Source organism: Triticum urartu, chromosome 6A (assembly GCF_056163025.1).
Source record: "Triticum urartu cultivar PI428250 chromosome 6A, HENAU_Tu73, whole genome shotgun sequence".
NCBI lineage: Eukaryota > Viridiplantae > Streptophyta > Magnoliopsida > Poales > Poaceae > Triticum > Triticum urartu.
The window spans coordinates 589,297,699-589,312,646 of NC_141878.1; the positions used below are offsets into that span (position 1 = coordinate 589,297,699).

The following is a 14,948-nucleotide window of genomic DNA, read 5'->3' on the forward strand; positions in this document are numbered from 1 at the left end:
TGCAACAAATAAAGCAAATCTTCACCAGAGTCAACCGGCATAAACCACGAGTATACCACCAGAGTCTACCCAGCACAGAGTAAGTACACGCTACCAGAGTGAACAAGCAGAGATAACGAGTACACACCACCAGTACACACTACATAACAGTATCACCAACTGTTCAATAAACAGCCGACTGGCTAAGGCAAGAGTTGACACATTGGAGGTCTACTGGGAAGGACTTCATCTAGAGGATCTGCAAAAGAAACAAGATATGTCAAAAACAGGCAAGACCTCCAAACAATTATCTGAAGAGGTGGCAAAAATAGTACAGATTTATAAAAGAACAAAGCTTACATAGCAAAACTTCACAGGTGGCCATTCGTCTACTTGTCGGACTCACCATCTTCAGCCTCACTGTATGTCTTCTCTGTATGACAAGAATTACATTAGATATAGCAGAAAGATTAAGAAACTGAATGTTGCATAAGACCCAAAAAAAACTATACCTTCGAGCAAGTCCTGGAACAAATCAGCGACTTCCTCTGCACCAACTCCAGCCTCCTCTTCCACAGCATCATCAAAAAATGCAAAAGCATTCTGACCAAAAGCCAAGACAAATAGGTCCTCGCCTATAGCATCCTCATCCTCATCAGAAGGCACACCAAAGGCGGCGGCGGCAGCTGCGGCGGCGGCGGCGGCGCGAATGAGCTTACCTGTAATATTGGTTGTCGGATAACAGCTCAGCAAATTAACAGGTAGAAAAGTTCACTCAACAGAAAATGACTACGCAACAAAGTAGAATGCGTTAACTTCCACGATACATTACAAACCACAGACTACGGGAATATGTTATCTAATAAAATTATCAATAGAGGAATAGAAAGCATTTTATTGTAACTCTGCACAGCACAGAAGATTAAGCCAACAACGTATAATACCACATTCCACACTACATTGCACAGGCAGACTGACCACCATTCCAATGTAAAGAAACTTATCACAATGGTCATTAAGTAGACTGCATTATTACATTTTAATGCTAAGCAGCACAGGAAAACTGGACTGATGCGTTCGAACCACTAGTCAGATGTAAATGAAAAAAATTCACTTAACAAGAAAGGATATCAGTATTGTCCAAAACATATGAAAAAGAGTTTGACCCCAAAAAAAGAGACTAAACAACAAAGTAGAACGCGATAAAACTATCAAAGTAAGCATTGCAAAATACTTCCTCCGTTCCTAAATACTTGTCTTTCTAGTCATTTCAACAAGTGACTACATACGGAGCAAAATGAGTGAATCTACACTCTAAAATATGTCTACATACATCCGTATGTAATAGTCATTTGAAATGCCTAGAAAGACAAGTATTTAGGAACGGAGGGAGTAGTAAGCATTTTACTTTTAATTTGCACAACACAGAAGATTAAGCTAACGAAGTCGAACGCTTCATAGATTCCCCAATACAACGCACAAGCAGACTATGAACACGATTCCAATGTAAACAGCCTATGACAATGGGCATTCAATAGAATGAACTATATTTGAATGCACAACACAGGAGAACTTCGAGGGAATGCATTTGAAAACTAATCAGATGTATATCATTACATCTCACAGCCTCTAATCTTGGAAGACAAACCTCTAGTTTGGGGCGTGTTAAAGTTTTCAAGGGCATAAACATAAGACAGTCAATCAAGCTTAATGACTCAAAATTGTAAGGACACTCACGGCATTGGCGGTTTTTACGGAACTTCTGGTTGACCTTTTTCCTTAGCGTGAACTTGACGACGAGGTACGGGGGCGGGCGATCATAGAGTGAGTCTGGATTGGAAATGAAAATTCAGATACCGCAGTCAGCAATCAACAGATAATGTGATAAAATCATCAAAGTGATGATCAAATACTTAATTGAGACGCAGATTTACATGGTAATAACTGAATTTAGAATTAAGAAACTCGAATATTGAAATGCTAGAGTTAATAGGATAGATGGATAAATTAAAAGAAACACAGGTCATGTTCTAGTATCCAACAGTAGCTAACTCTCTAAAAATAATAAGTAAACAGTTCAGAAGCAAGTGTAGGTCAAATTCACTCAACGTACCATGTGTAGAAGCTAAATTCTAGAAATGAGTGATCAGGCAAGGCATGCACACGCCAAAAGTTTCAATTAAGCATCAAACTGTACTAATAGAGCAAATAAACCATAAGTGTGTATATATATACTGACTAAATTGTAAGTGGAGAATTACGAAGATGAGGCCGAATGCCTCAATTATCAACCCATTAACAGCTAACATAACCAACCCGAGCACTAGATGAAATGCTGCAGTAGTCAGTTGGGGAATTATGTCAAGGTAACATACTAACTGAAATGCTAGAACTTGACAGATGATGTGGCATACTAAATTGTACGATCAGGAATCAAACCCTACCGAGCAAAGGGCCCAAATAACATGAGAGGGTCAAAAGAAGTTAATCCCGCAGTCAGCAATCAGCAGATAATGTGATAAATCATCCAAGAGATGATCAAATACTTGATTTAGAAGCAGATTTTCATGGTAGAGTTAAAAGAACAGATGAATCATTTAAAAGAAACATCATAGGTCATGTTCTAGTATCCAACAGTAGTTAGCTTGTAAGTGAATAGTACAGAAGCAAGTATAGGTCAAAAATTTCAAAGTTAACTCTATAAATGAGCAAACAGACAAGACATGGACCACTTAAGCATACTAATTCAAATGCTAGAACTTGACAGATGATGTAGCATACTAAATGGAACGAACAGAAATCAAGCCCCTACCAAGCAAAGGGACCAGATTACATGAGAGGGTCAAAACCCCAACGACCAGTATTGTGTTGGGGGATTTCAAATTTTGACTCTACAAATGAGCGATCAGGCAAGAAATGGACCGCTTAAGCATACTAATTCAAACGCTAGAATTCGACAGATGGTGTAGCCTGCTAAACTGAACCAACAGGAATCAAACCCCTACCAAGCAATGGTACCAAAATACATAAGAGGGTCATCAAAACCCTAGGACCAGTATTGTGTTGGGGGATTCCTCGAGATAGCTGCTGAGGTGAAATCTATTCAAATTTTAACTCTAGAAATGAGTGATATGGCAAGACATGGACCACTTAAGCATACTAATTTTAACTCTAGACATCGACAGATGATTTAGCATGCCAAATGGAACCATCGGGAATCAAACACTAACAAGCAAGGGCCCGGATTACATGAGAGGGTCATCAAAACCCTAGGACCAGAATTGCGTTGGGGAATAGATGATGAGGCCGAAACGAGACGACGAAACTTACCGGGGAGGTCGGGGTACTCCATCGAGGCCCCGCACCTGGTGCGCAGGGTGTCCTGAAGAGGACGCATGTCGTCAACACCTGTACAGATCGAGCAACGAGAAGACGTCAGTCGACGGGAATCCGAGAGCAGCAAGGGGAGACGGCGATAAGCCGATAAGATTTACTCGGTGGGATCGCAAAAACCAGGGCTCCCCGATGGACAACACAAAACCGACCCCAAAATCCCCCCGCGTTTGACGGATTTCAAGGGCAGATCCAATCGAAAAACCTCGACGAAACCCATGCGGAAATCGACGAACGGGAAGAGCGAATCGGTTGCCGACGCTCCTACCTAGCGAGCGAGCGAGCGGGCGAGGGAGGGAGATGGCCGTACGGCGGGCTCGAGAGGATGCACTAGCCCTAGATCTGATGCGGAGGAGGCGGCGGAGGCGGGGGGAAGAGAGGGGACGATGAAGGCGACGATGGGATTATATTACCGCCTTCGCTGTGACTGTCGTTTCACCCAGCGAGCGACATTTCGCTCCCATGTCCCATTTTCTCACTTTCCTTTTTTTTCTGGGTTCTTTTTTCTTGTTTTCCTTTTCTGGTTTTGGGTTCCTTTTTTATTTATTTTATTTTCATTTCATTTTTTGTTTCATGTCCCATTTTTGTTTCATGTTTCATTTTTTGGGTTCTTCTTTTGAGGAAGATAACTTCCAAAAATATGTATGAACGTATATTCGAAGATGTATGCATAGTTTTGTTCTTGCGGCATGGGACAAGTTGCGGATCATGGCTTGTTCTTGCGGCGGCAATGGCCGTTCAGTGGTGCGGGTTCTTTTGAGAATGATAACTTCTAAAAATTGTATGAATATATTTTGAAAGATGTATGACTAATTTTATATTTCAACTCATACACAACTATTTCCAAATTTATGGACATATTTTAAAATAATGGATACCTATTGTGATTATATAAGACATAAGATGTCATTTTAGTGCAAATGAAAAATGGTTACCCTTAATGCTATGATTTTTTAATCTATTTTATTTATTTAATGGTTACTCTAGTTTCTAAATAATACAACTGAAACTATGATGAACATAAACAGATATATATGAAATAAAAGTGTTGATGAGCCGCCCCAAGCCCATATCCCATCTGCATTGCTTAAGGTGGAGCGAACATCCCCATGGATGAGTGGGCAATACTTCCTTATTTGCCACACTAAACGAATAGAAGAGCTCCCACAACTCGACTATTAAGGATTGTTTGCTCTTTGAATCGAATGGACTCTTAACATAAGAGGTCAAATGGATCAAAATCATGTGAAATTCCTTCGAACCAATGAGGCCCTAACTTTTCTTCCTTCACAATCCATGTGGCCTCCTTGATTCGAGTGATTATAAAATCACAACATTGGACAAGAAGCGCGTCATGGCTTGTTCTTGCAGTGACAATGGTTGTTCGGTAGTGCGGGTACTTTTAAGAAAGATAACTATAAAAAAATGTATGAACGTGTACTTGGAAATGTACGAGTAATTTTATATTTTAACCCATACGAAAACTATTTCCAAATTTATGGAAAATTTGAAGTACATGAATACTTATTGTGATGACATAAGGTAAAATTTTAGTTCAAATGGAAAGCATTTTACATTTAATGATATGAACTTTTTTCTAATTACTCTATTTTTATTTAATTGTTAATCTAATTTCTAAATAATGCAACTGAAACTATAATGAATATAAACATATATTTATGAAATAAAAGTGTTGATGAGTCACACCATGCCCATCTCCCATCTACAGTTGCTTAAGGCAGAGCGAACATCCCCGCAGGTGTGTAGGCAATACCACCTCTGTCTGCGTTTATTAGTCTCCATCGTATTTTGGGTCAAAATTTGACTACATATTTGACTAGCAAAATGTTAATGCATGCCATAAAAAATTATACTGTTGAATTCGTATTTAAATGTAGTTTTCAATGATATTTTTTGTGACATATAACTTATATTTTATATTAGTTAAAATTGTGATCAAAATATGATGCAAAATACCCCCCCCCCCCCCCGGGGGGGGGGGGGGGGTGGTGGCTAGTAAACCAGGATCGAGACAATACTTCCTTATTCTGCCGCATTAAACCTAAAAAAGAGCTTGTATAACTAGACTATTGAGGGTTGGCTCTTTTGAACGAAATGGACTCTAAAATAAAAGGTCGTATGGATGAAAATCATTTAAAATTACTTCGAACCAGTGAGGCCCTAACCTTTCTTTCTTTCTTTACAATTCTTGTGGCCTCCTTGATTCGGGTGGTTATAAAATCATAGCGCAGGACAAGTAGCAGGTCCTGTCCTGTTCTTGCCACGATAGTGCTCGCTTGGTGACGCAGGGTCCTTGAGTAAAAAAAAATTATGTTTGGGGTGCTTTGCATTTCTCATGAACCTATATAACATATATGGGTTCCTTTTCACAAAGAAATCAGTTGTGTGTGTGTGTGTGTGTGTGTGTTTTATTACAAAGGAGGAAACTATGGTTCTTTCAAAAAGCTTGGGTGGATGCTAAATTTTATATAAATTGCATAACTAAATAATAAATCTTGCTAAATACATATATGATTCAATTCATTGGATTAAAAGGTCAACGTTTGGAGTTTGACTTCTCCAAAATGACCAAGAAATTCCATAAAACATTTATTTCATTGTATAGGAAAAGATGTCCAAATTCTTTGGTTTTACGCGACCATGACTGTCTTCGAGACCTTTGAAAAAAAACGTATTGAACGGAAAATAAATCTTACACAGGTAATTAGACTATGATATGAGGTGCGCGGAAAAAATTGGTCAGACACAATGTTTTTTTTTTACTGACCTCTATGAATCTCATGTGAATGATGACGAGATCCTTCTGCTCGACCTTGCACCAGGAGATGCAAAAGCAGCCATGCACGCCATTAGCCACACCTGCAAATTGGGCAATCAACTTCGAATCGATGGGATCTTGGTCTGGTAGATGCATAATACTCTGTGTGGTAGAGCTTGCTGCCATGGAGAAACAAGTAAAGCTGAAGAGGGGAGTAAAGCTTAATATGCCCATTTAAAGTAAATCGAGAAGAAAATGGATCAAGATCTGTTGTTCATAGAGCTTGCTGCATGTCAGAAGAGGTGGAAACTAGCATCCCTCGCAGAGGTCCTGATCTGATCTGTTCTTCATGTATCACTAAAATAGAAACTAGTACCCCTCGATTTCCAAAAAAATGTGAGGATTAACTAGTTTCTATGATACGATGCAGAAAGATACGGCAAGAAACGCATATGTTTTGTGGTAGAAATTTGTGCCGGGGAGGAAAAAGATGAGGCAGTGAAGGAGAGTCCTCTTCTTCTAACAATAAATAAAACAGAGAAAGAAGAGACGAGGCGAGGCGAGACGTGGTCCGGTTGGTGTGAGTGAACTCTTCCAAATTTGTTTACTCCTTTCCACGTGCTTAGCCTTTGGCTTTGGGTCCATAGATACACCACATACACACCCTAACTGCTGGTGCATCACTAACAGGTGGGGACAACTTGCATATGGCCATGATGTAAGTGATATTAGAGACGCGCAGTTTCGTAATGGTAATGTCACATACAGAATTTACAAAACCAATCGCTCGCATTGATTTGTAATTGCACACGACAAAGACCTGGCAGCCAGACAATGTAGATGGGACCCATCAACGTAGAACAATCGAGGCACCCGGCATGCCATGTCACTCATCCGGGAGAAACGGTTTCATTGGATGGTTTTTGACGGGGTTGTGTTTTCTTCACACCTATGTGTGCTTTCTTGCTGCAACTTCTGTAGGCTAGTTGTGTTTTTTTACGCAGTATAAACACAAATGCTCACATGCACGCACATAGAATAAACGCTATGAATGTATGCACGCCTTATGAGCACCTTTGAGACACCGCGTTAGCATAACAACTTGAGATTGATAAAGTTGCTATAGACACTTTCATGGTCGACGGAAATATCTCCTCCCAACGAGGCATGTAACCCGTGTTGAAAGTAAAATTTACAATACGAACTGCTCGCATCAATTGTAGTACACAACGAAGACTTAGTGGCCAACTAATGCAGATGGGGCCCATGAACGTATAACAATTGGGGTGTCATGCATGCCATGTCACTGGTCCGAGAGAAATGATTTCATTGGCCAATTTTGTTGGGTTGTGTTTTCTTGGCAGCTAATATGTGCTTTATTTTCTGCAGAACTTTTTTTGATTGTTTAGTGTTCAAAGATCCTTGGATGTCGTCGCCTTGTTTAGTGTTGACGAGGTGGACTAGCGACGACACCGACAGAAGGCAGAGAAAATCCTAGGCTTTTTTTAGGGGAGGAGGCAGCTGACGATGAATCTTAGGGTGAGTAAGTCTAGGGTTTTCGATAGAGGAACAACGTTGACATCCATGCCTGGACAACGGCTTATCGATTTCAACTCATTGACATATCTAAATTGGTAGGTTGCGATATAAGGAAGCGAAGTGGTACTATTTAACAGTAGTACAAACCCTTTTTTGTACACAATAATGAACTAGCGGGTTGCCTGGGCCGCCACTGCAGCGGGTCGGCTGCCACTACATCTCGGCTGGATTCGACGGGCTAAGGCCCAGGTGGGCGATGCATGATAGCACGAGCGGACGGGAAAAAAATTGTTGGCTTTAGGGCCGATGGTGGACCGCAGGTTGTTTGTCCGAAAAGTCATGAGTGTTTTTGCAAAATGTCGCTACAGGACTCCAATATCAGGTTCTTCTATTGGTAGGTAGATATAGATATAGGTTATTCTTTAGGGGAAGGTATAGATATAGATTTTACCGAATTATCAAATCCAGGTAGGTTATATTTAGTGGGCCGCATCTAAGAGCATCTCCACTCGCCCCCCCCCCCCCCCCCGCCACCCCCAAGGGCTTTTTTACCGCCAACGTCTAAAAATCGACTCAGTCACGCTCCCAGAAGCCCAAATTTCGCCGGTTAGGGCCGTAATTGGCGCTGGCGGACCCAGGCCAAACCCGTCACGCTGGGGGCGCCGGGGGAGGCGCTTTTGGCGCGAAAGTTCCGCGGGCCCGCCGAGTCAGCGACCAGCCGCGTCTCATCTTCCTCATCGCCTCGTTTCTCGCGAGGGATCAATGCCAAGGCTGTCGCCGGTCAGCCTTCCATTGATTCCCCAGGGGCGCCGTAGTGATGGCCCCGTGACGCGCCGTCCCCTTCCGACACGCGTACACACACGTCTGCCGTCCCCCCGGCGGCTATAAAAAGCCACCCCCTCCTCGCTGGTGGACACACTCTCGTTCGCCCGTAGTCCCTCTCTCCTCGTTGTCGGCCCATCCGGCCATCCCGTCTTTCTCTCCCCTCGACACCAGCCACCTAGTCTACACCGTCCGATGGGTGAGCGTTTTTCCAGCGACGGTGCGGTGGCCAACGGCTTCGGCCGTCGCACCCTGCACAGAGTGGGAGGCGCACCTCCTCCACGAGGCCAACTACACGGCACCGCCGGACATGCGCGCGTCGGGGCAGTGGAGGCTCAGCACTGGAGGCGTCCTAGTCCCCCCGCAGCCCGACGCCGAGCACCCCGCCTACTTCCACGACAAGATTGAGCGCGTCCGGGCCTCCCTGCCGGAGGAGGTGCGCGATCGCCCGGAGTATGCCGCCGACAACCACGCTAGCACTACTAGGGAAAACCCTAGTAGTAGCGCGGGTAATTGCCTAGCAGTAGCGCGGGGGCCTGCGCTACTGCTAGGGCGCTACAGCTAACTTTTAGCAGTAGCGCGGGTGGTATCCGCGCTACTGCTACTTCTAGTAGTAGTAGCGCGGTTGCCACCCGCGCTACTACTACTTAGTTGTAGCGTGTGTCAAGGCCCCGCGCTACTACTAACTACTTGAGAATTAAAAAAATAAATTCCATCCATGGCGGCTGCTTTTGCTGGGCATCGTCCTCTCCATCCATGGCTGCTACTGGTCCTGGAGGGGATGAAGTTATTCGTGGTGTTGGTGCTTCCCCACCCAACTTGTGCCCGCACCTCTCGTCTACTGCTGCTGCAAGAGAAGAGAAAATTATTAGAAAGAGGAATAGAGAGATAGAGAGAAGTAGGAGGAGGAACTCACCGGTGGCCGCCGGAGTTGGAGCCGACGCCCGAAACCCTAGATGAAGCTCGGTGACGTGCTGCTGCTTGTCGTGGGACCCTTGACTCGGCGAGGAGGTGCAAGTGGTTGCGTCCATGGCGGATCTGGTCGCCGCCATGGATGACGCTCTGCTGGTTTTCGTCTCCTTCCACTAGCGGAGAAGAAGGAGCATGTAGGGGGAGGGGAGGGGTCTGCAGTGCCGCCGAGGATGGAGGATGGAGGGGGAGGGGGAGAGGAGGTCGCCGGATTTGTGAGTGCCGCCGAGGTGCGAGGCCGGCAGTGAATGGCGAGTGGGAGGAGAAGGGGAATCAGAAGAGTGTGGGTTTGGATTTGGGCCTCGGCACGCTATGTGTACGTATGCCTTGGTGGGTTGATAGTAGTAGCGCGGGTTTATACCCCTCGCTACTACTATGGCATGTCCCGGGTGGGCACGGTAAAGACCACTTAGTAGTAGCGAGGGTTATAAAACCGCGCTACTACTATCGACTTAGTAATAACGCGGGTTTATACCCCTCGCTACTACTATGGCATGTTCCGGGGGGGGGGCACGGCAGAGACCACTTAGTAGTAGCGAGGGTTAAAAACCCGCGCTACTACTATCAACTTAGTAGTAGCGAGGGGTAAAAACCCGTGCTACTAGTAAGTAGCAGTAGCGAGGGTTATAAACCCTCGCTACTAGTAAGCGTCTGTCTATAAGCTTTTTCCTAGTAGTGTAGATGGATGGCGTACTTCCGCCCCTGCCACGAGGAGCAGCTCACCTCCACCAACAGCGCGCTGGTGAGGGGGCGCCACAACGCCGACAGGCGCCTCTTGTGGTGGGGCGTCCCCGGGCGGACGCTGCACTTCGTCCTCGAGGGCGGCAACCAACCGCCGATCCAGTACCCCGCAAGGGTGCAACACGGGCAGCGGCGACGTGAAGAAAGAGGCCACCGACGGCGGCGACTACAGCGCCTTTGGCGCGTTCTTCGACATGTAGGAGGGGCGGCGGACGACAGCGTAGTAATTTTTATTATGTTTTTAGTTTTGTATTATGTTTTTAAGTTTTGATGTACAAATGTCAATGAAATCGTCTAATATGTGTTGAATTTTGTGTGTTTGGCCGAATTTTAGCCGAGTTTATTTTTTAAAAAGACGGCGTCTGCGTTAGGCTTGGGGCGGCGGTTGGGAACACACACACCCCGGGCGAAAATATCGCCGGCGCGCCTGCCTAACCATGTGTTCAAATGGGTCTATGGGCTCAAGTGTAGATTAACCACAGGGCAGATACACACATGGCATCCTCTGCCCTAACACTTTCCCCTCCCCACCCACACCATCTCCCGGCGGCGGCTACCGGCCTTGTCCCCTAAACCAGTTCGGCTCCAGATGCTACGTTCTAGACGATGAAGGAAGGTCAAATTCTTTCTGGAATCGGATTGGGAGAAGCAAGAGAAAGGTGCCAATTTCGTTCTGTCTTCGGATTCGAAGAAGAAACGGATCAATTTCGATTTGTATTAGAAAAAGGAGTTGTTTTTATATGTCTGCCTCTCGTGAGATAATAGTAAATCGGTCGGTTTACGGATTCTGTACCGGCTTGAAGAAGATTCGGAAACCTCCTCCGTCTCTGTCTTGGGAGTAGGGAGTGGGATCAGAGTTCTTTTACTAGTAGGATTGGAGGAGTCTATAACAAGTTCAGGCTGGGCGTTGACTATTGTTTCCAGATAATCGTTTCAATACTTACTTTGCTTATTGCATCGCCATGGAGCTTAATAGGGGTCGCTGCGTCCGACGTGATGTAAGTCGTTGCTTATGTTTTGTTATTATTACTCCCTTCGATCCAGCACTAATATCCATTTGAGCGACAAGTAATATGGATTGGAGGGAGTATTATAATTTTTCATTTGATGGAAGTCAATTTATTGATCCATCATTGATGACTAATTTTTCCATCTGGCAAAATGCAGTCGAAAAGAGAAGCTAGTACCGGGGGCTCCCTAAGCGAGCTGCCTGATGAAGTACAAGCTTGTAATGGGGACAGGCTAAGCGAGCTGCCTGCTGACCTGCTGCTCAACATTCTGGAGAGGGTGGGTACGCTTGATGCAGTAAAAACTTGCATACTTTCGAGGAAAATGCAGAAGCTGCCCACTATGCTCTCACAGATCGTCATTGATCTCAGCTCTCACGATCTAGTTCAAATGAATGGTGTTGTGGCTGATGTGACAGACAAGATCCTTCGTACGAGGTCTCCGCAGATCACCATTCACAAGCTGAAGCTCAAATTTTTCCTGAGCCCTTCTCGCTGTCTCTCTATCGGCAAATCTGTTGGCGCAGCCATGGTGACGCAGAAATTGGATGCAGCCGAGTTTGAGATCTTGTCGCCAAGGGATCTCCATCTTTGCACTGATGCCTATCGCGTGCTCTTTGCTAAGCAGTTCAATAATTTTGTTCGTGATTGTCCAGATGCATTTGCTGGTCTCACACGGCTGCATTTACGGAATATGAGATTTGGTAAATCAGACATACCCATCATCCTAAGCTATTGCAAGGTGCTGGAGTCACTATCTTTCTTAATGTGTGACGCGGGGATCCGTTCGGTTCTACATGTAGAACATGCTCGACTCGTCGAGCTTGTTATTTCCTATGGAAAATTCAAAACAGTGGAGCTCAATCGCCTACCAAAGCTCAAACGGATGACCTACAATAATTGGCCCTATGATGAAAATCCATTGGTTCTTGGTGTTCTCCCTCAGCTTTCAAACCTCAGTCTTGGTGATGCATGTATTTCTCAGAAGACCCTCAAGCTAAGCCAGCTGCTAGCTACTGTCCCTTCTGTTAGTGATCTGTCTCTGGAATTTCGAAGTGAAAAGGTACGCGCTCCGATAATCTCTATCCCATTCTCATTGTAGTAAATTATTCATCACTTGAGGATGCAATTTATGCACAGTTTGCACTCATTATTAATTTATTATTTTATCTCCCAGATTTGGATTCAACCAGAATGCCCCAAAGCGCTTGCTCCTGTGCTTGCTAAGTTGCGGTTTATTAATCTGGATAATCTTCCTGAAGAATGTGATATCTCTTGGACAATGTTCCTTCTTGAAGCTGCACCATCTGTAGAGGACCTTTCCATCACAGTATGGGATCATAAGTGCCGACAGGAGTCACAAAATAGTTACTCAATGAAAACAGATGTGAAGTGGGAACCATCTAATCCAAATTTTAAGCACAAGAATCTGGCGACGCTAACTATCTACGGCTTCGAGTCCGATGACAATTTCATGGGATACGTCAGGCGTGTCATGCAAGCTGCGGTGAACATCAAGAAGGTGTCTCTGCATGACAGGAAGGTGTGCACGCTTTGCACTGACAAGTTTCCCCATGCTGACGCTCGTCCTTCAAGCTATCCTCAAACCAGCGTGCAGAAGGATTCATTGAGGAAGAAGATCACAGAGGCATCCTCGGAGGCTTCTCGGGCTGTGATTCAGTTCAGCTCGTAAGGTCAAAGTCTTCATAAATCAATAAGTCATTCATGGCATCGCCATGATCTATCCTCTAGGAAGGAGTTCCCGAACTCCAAAATCCGTTGGTAGTCGTCAGCGCCATTGCTTTTCTGCTGAACCCGAACTTGTGTCGTAGCCTAATTGGCTACATATATATTTGTTGGAACAGCTCATTTATAATCAAAATAAGCACGACTACCCGTGTCCATGTGCCTTGTTGTAAGTGCTCATTCGTGAGAAGGTGGTGCAGCAAGTGCTTTTGTTGAATAAAGTCAATATTCAGTATGAATAATGTTCAATTTGAATAAAGTCAATATTCAGTAATAAGTGTTTATGTTGAATAACGTCAGTATGAATAAAGTCAATATTCAGGAACAAGTGTTTATGTTGAATGACGTCAGTATGAATAAAGTCAATATTCAGGAACAAGTGTTTAGAGCAAGTACAATAGAGCTGAGTCAGCGGGCTATAAGGAATAAATTAGTATATTTTTGCTTAGTTGGAGGAAAGAGAAGAGGATAGAGAAGGTAAGCGGGCTCTTCGTGAAGAGCCGGCTCTAGCACATGCTTCTAGGCACTTTGTGAGAATGAAATATGGGCCACATAATAAAAAAGTAGTACATTTTTTTAATCTAGTACTATTGTACATGTTGGCTATAAAATGGGCTGTAGATGACATGTCACTGGCTTATAGCCGGCAGCTGGCTATATTATTAACCATGTTTATGTTGAATAACGTCAGTATGAATGAAGTCAATAATATTATATACTGAATAAAGTGCAGTAATAAGTGCGATGAGGTACATGCAGTGGTCCGTCCCTGGTGGACTGGTGGCCAGCTCCGGCGCAGTTTGTGCATCCATTGGTTGCTCCGGCGCAGCTCCGGCGTGGTGACGGTGTGGTGCTCGGCGCTCAATTTTGGTCGGAGAAATTTGCAACAATGGATCAGATCATCATCGGAATCGAGTGCTTGTTTTGTTCCTTATTTGGCCGACTATAACTAGCATGAGTGAGTGCGCTCGGTGTCGGGTTCCAGTTGGTTAATTAGGTTTTTCATATCCTCCAATAATTGCTATGGTTTTGTTGTTAGCATCAAAAATAATTTGCCTGATCCGATTCTAGATGAGCACATTAGTGTGGTACTCGTACTTATTTTGCCAGAAGTAGAATAAGGGCCCCTTCAGAACGCATGATTCTGAAAACGTTACAAAATCCGAACACGTTAGTTCTTCCTCTTTATTACTACCTCCGCCCCAATGATATAAGATGTTACTACAACACATTAAAAAAAACATTGTGCAAAATGCGTTAGTTGCACAAGAAAAACTGGTCTACACTTGTAGCAAGGAAAAAAAATGAGGTAATATCACCGGTGGTGTTTAAACTTGTCACCGATGTTCACTTCAGTTCATGAACTTGAAAAATACACCAAACTAGTTCTAGAACTTGACATGAGCGTGCAAATACGGTGATAATCTCATTAGTAGCCGTATAATGCATTGACATGGCATTGTATTTTAATTAGCATGCACGTGGCGTGGGGCCCTCTTCCAACAGATGGCTTACTTTATATATGTCTCTATGACCAATGGGCCCCACATATCAGAATTAAGGAAAATCAACAATAAAAATTGGGGCCGCCAGACAACTAATTTTTTTGTCCACAAATGATAATGACACGATATATTATAAGGGAACACGCCTGTGTGGTTTAAATGGTATGCTGTCTGTGCGGCCCATGTTGCACATCTTAGCTGTCTTAATGTTTTTACAGTTTATAAAAAGTATGTCAATTATATGATAATAATAAAAAATAAATTTCAAACTTCGTATATATAAATATTATACATAAAAAATTTAACTTATTTAGCAAAATGTTCAAACAATTTTTAAAATTATTGACGTATTATTTTTGAAGAAACATATAAAATAAATTATAATTCATAATTATTATTTTATTTATAAAAATATTTGAATAACTATATGCAAATATTCATAATTCATAAGTTTGTTTTTTACATTTT

At 43.6% G+C, this 14,948-nt stretch overlaps 2 protein-coding genes across 2 annotated transcripts; one reads left to right on the forward strand and one right to left on the reverse strand.

The window, feature by feature from the left end:
• LOC125515506 (uncharacterized) lies at positions 1-3,497 on the reverse strand. The gene is made up of 6 exons (XM_048681001.2): positions 3,474-3,497; positions 3,310-3,387; positions 1,717-1,809; positions 492-698; positions 340-412; positions 1-238 (listed from the first exon to the last, which is right to left on the reverse strand). Exons 2-5 carry the CDS (start codon positions 3,374-3,376, stop codon positions 369-371), a joined length of 411 nt encoding a protein of 136 aa, XP_048536958.1. The 5' UTR covers positions 3,377-3,387; positions 3,474-3,497; the 3' UTR covers positions 1-238; positions 340-368.
• A 7,152-nt stretch (positions 3,498-10,649) lies between these two features.
• On the forward strand, positions 10,650-13,133 carry LOC125515508 (uncharacterized). Its single transcript, XM_048681004.2, has 3 exons — positions 10,650-11,220; positions 11,390-12,292; positions 12,407-13,133. Exons 1-3 carry the CDS (start codon positions 11,185-11,187, stop codon positions 12,920-12,922), a joined length of 1,455 nt encoding a protein of 484 aa, XP_048536961.1. The 5' UTR covers positions 10,650-11,184; the 3' UTR covers positions 12,923-13,133.
• The last annotated feature ends 1,815 nt before the right edge of the window (positions 13,134-14,948 follow it).

Bases quoted from the DNA above. Each gene is read 5' to 3' on its own strand.
- LOC125515508 (XM_048681004.2), top strand. From the start codon at position 11,185: ATGGAGCTTAATAGGGGTCGCTGCGTCCGACGTGAT. The intron at 11,221-11,389 runs GTAAGTCGTTGC...GGCAAAATGCAG, and splicing joins GTCGCTGCGTCCGACGTGAT to TCGAAAAGAGAAGCTAGTAC. The intron at 12,293-12,406 runs GTACGCGCTCCG...TTTATCTCCCAG, and splicing joins TGGAATTTCGAAGTGAAAAG to ATTTGGATTCAACCAGAATG.
- LOC125515506 (XM_048681001.2), bottom strand. From the start codon at position 3,376: ATGCGTCCTCTTCAGGACACCCTGCGCACCAGGTGCGGGGCCTCGATG. The intron at 1,810-3,309 runs GTAAGTTTCGTC...TTTCCAATCCAG, and splicing joins GGAGTACCCCGACCTCCCCG to ACTCACTCTATGATCGCCCG. The intron at 413-491 runs GTATAGTTTTTT...CTTGTCATACAG, and splicing joins GTTCCAGGACTTGCTCGAAG to AGAAGACATACAGTGAGGCT.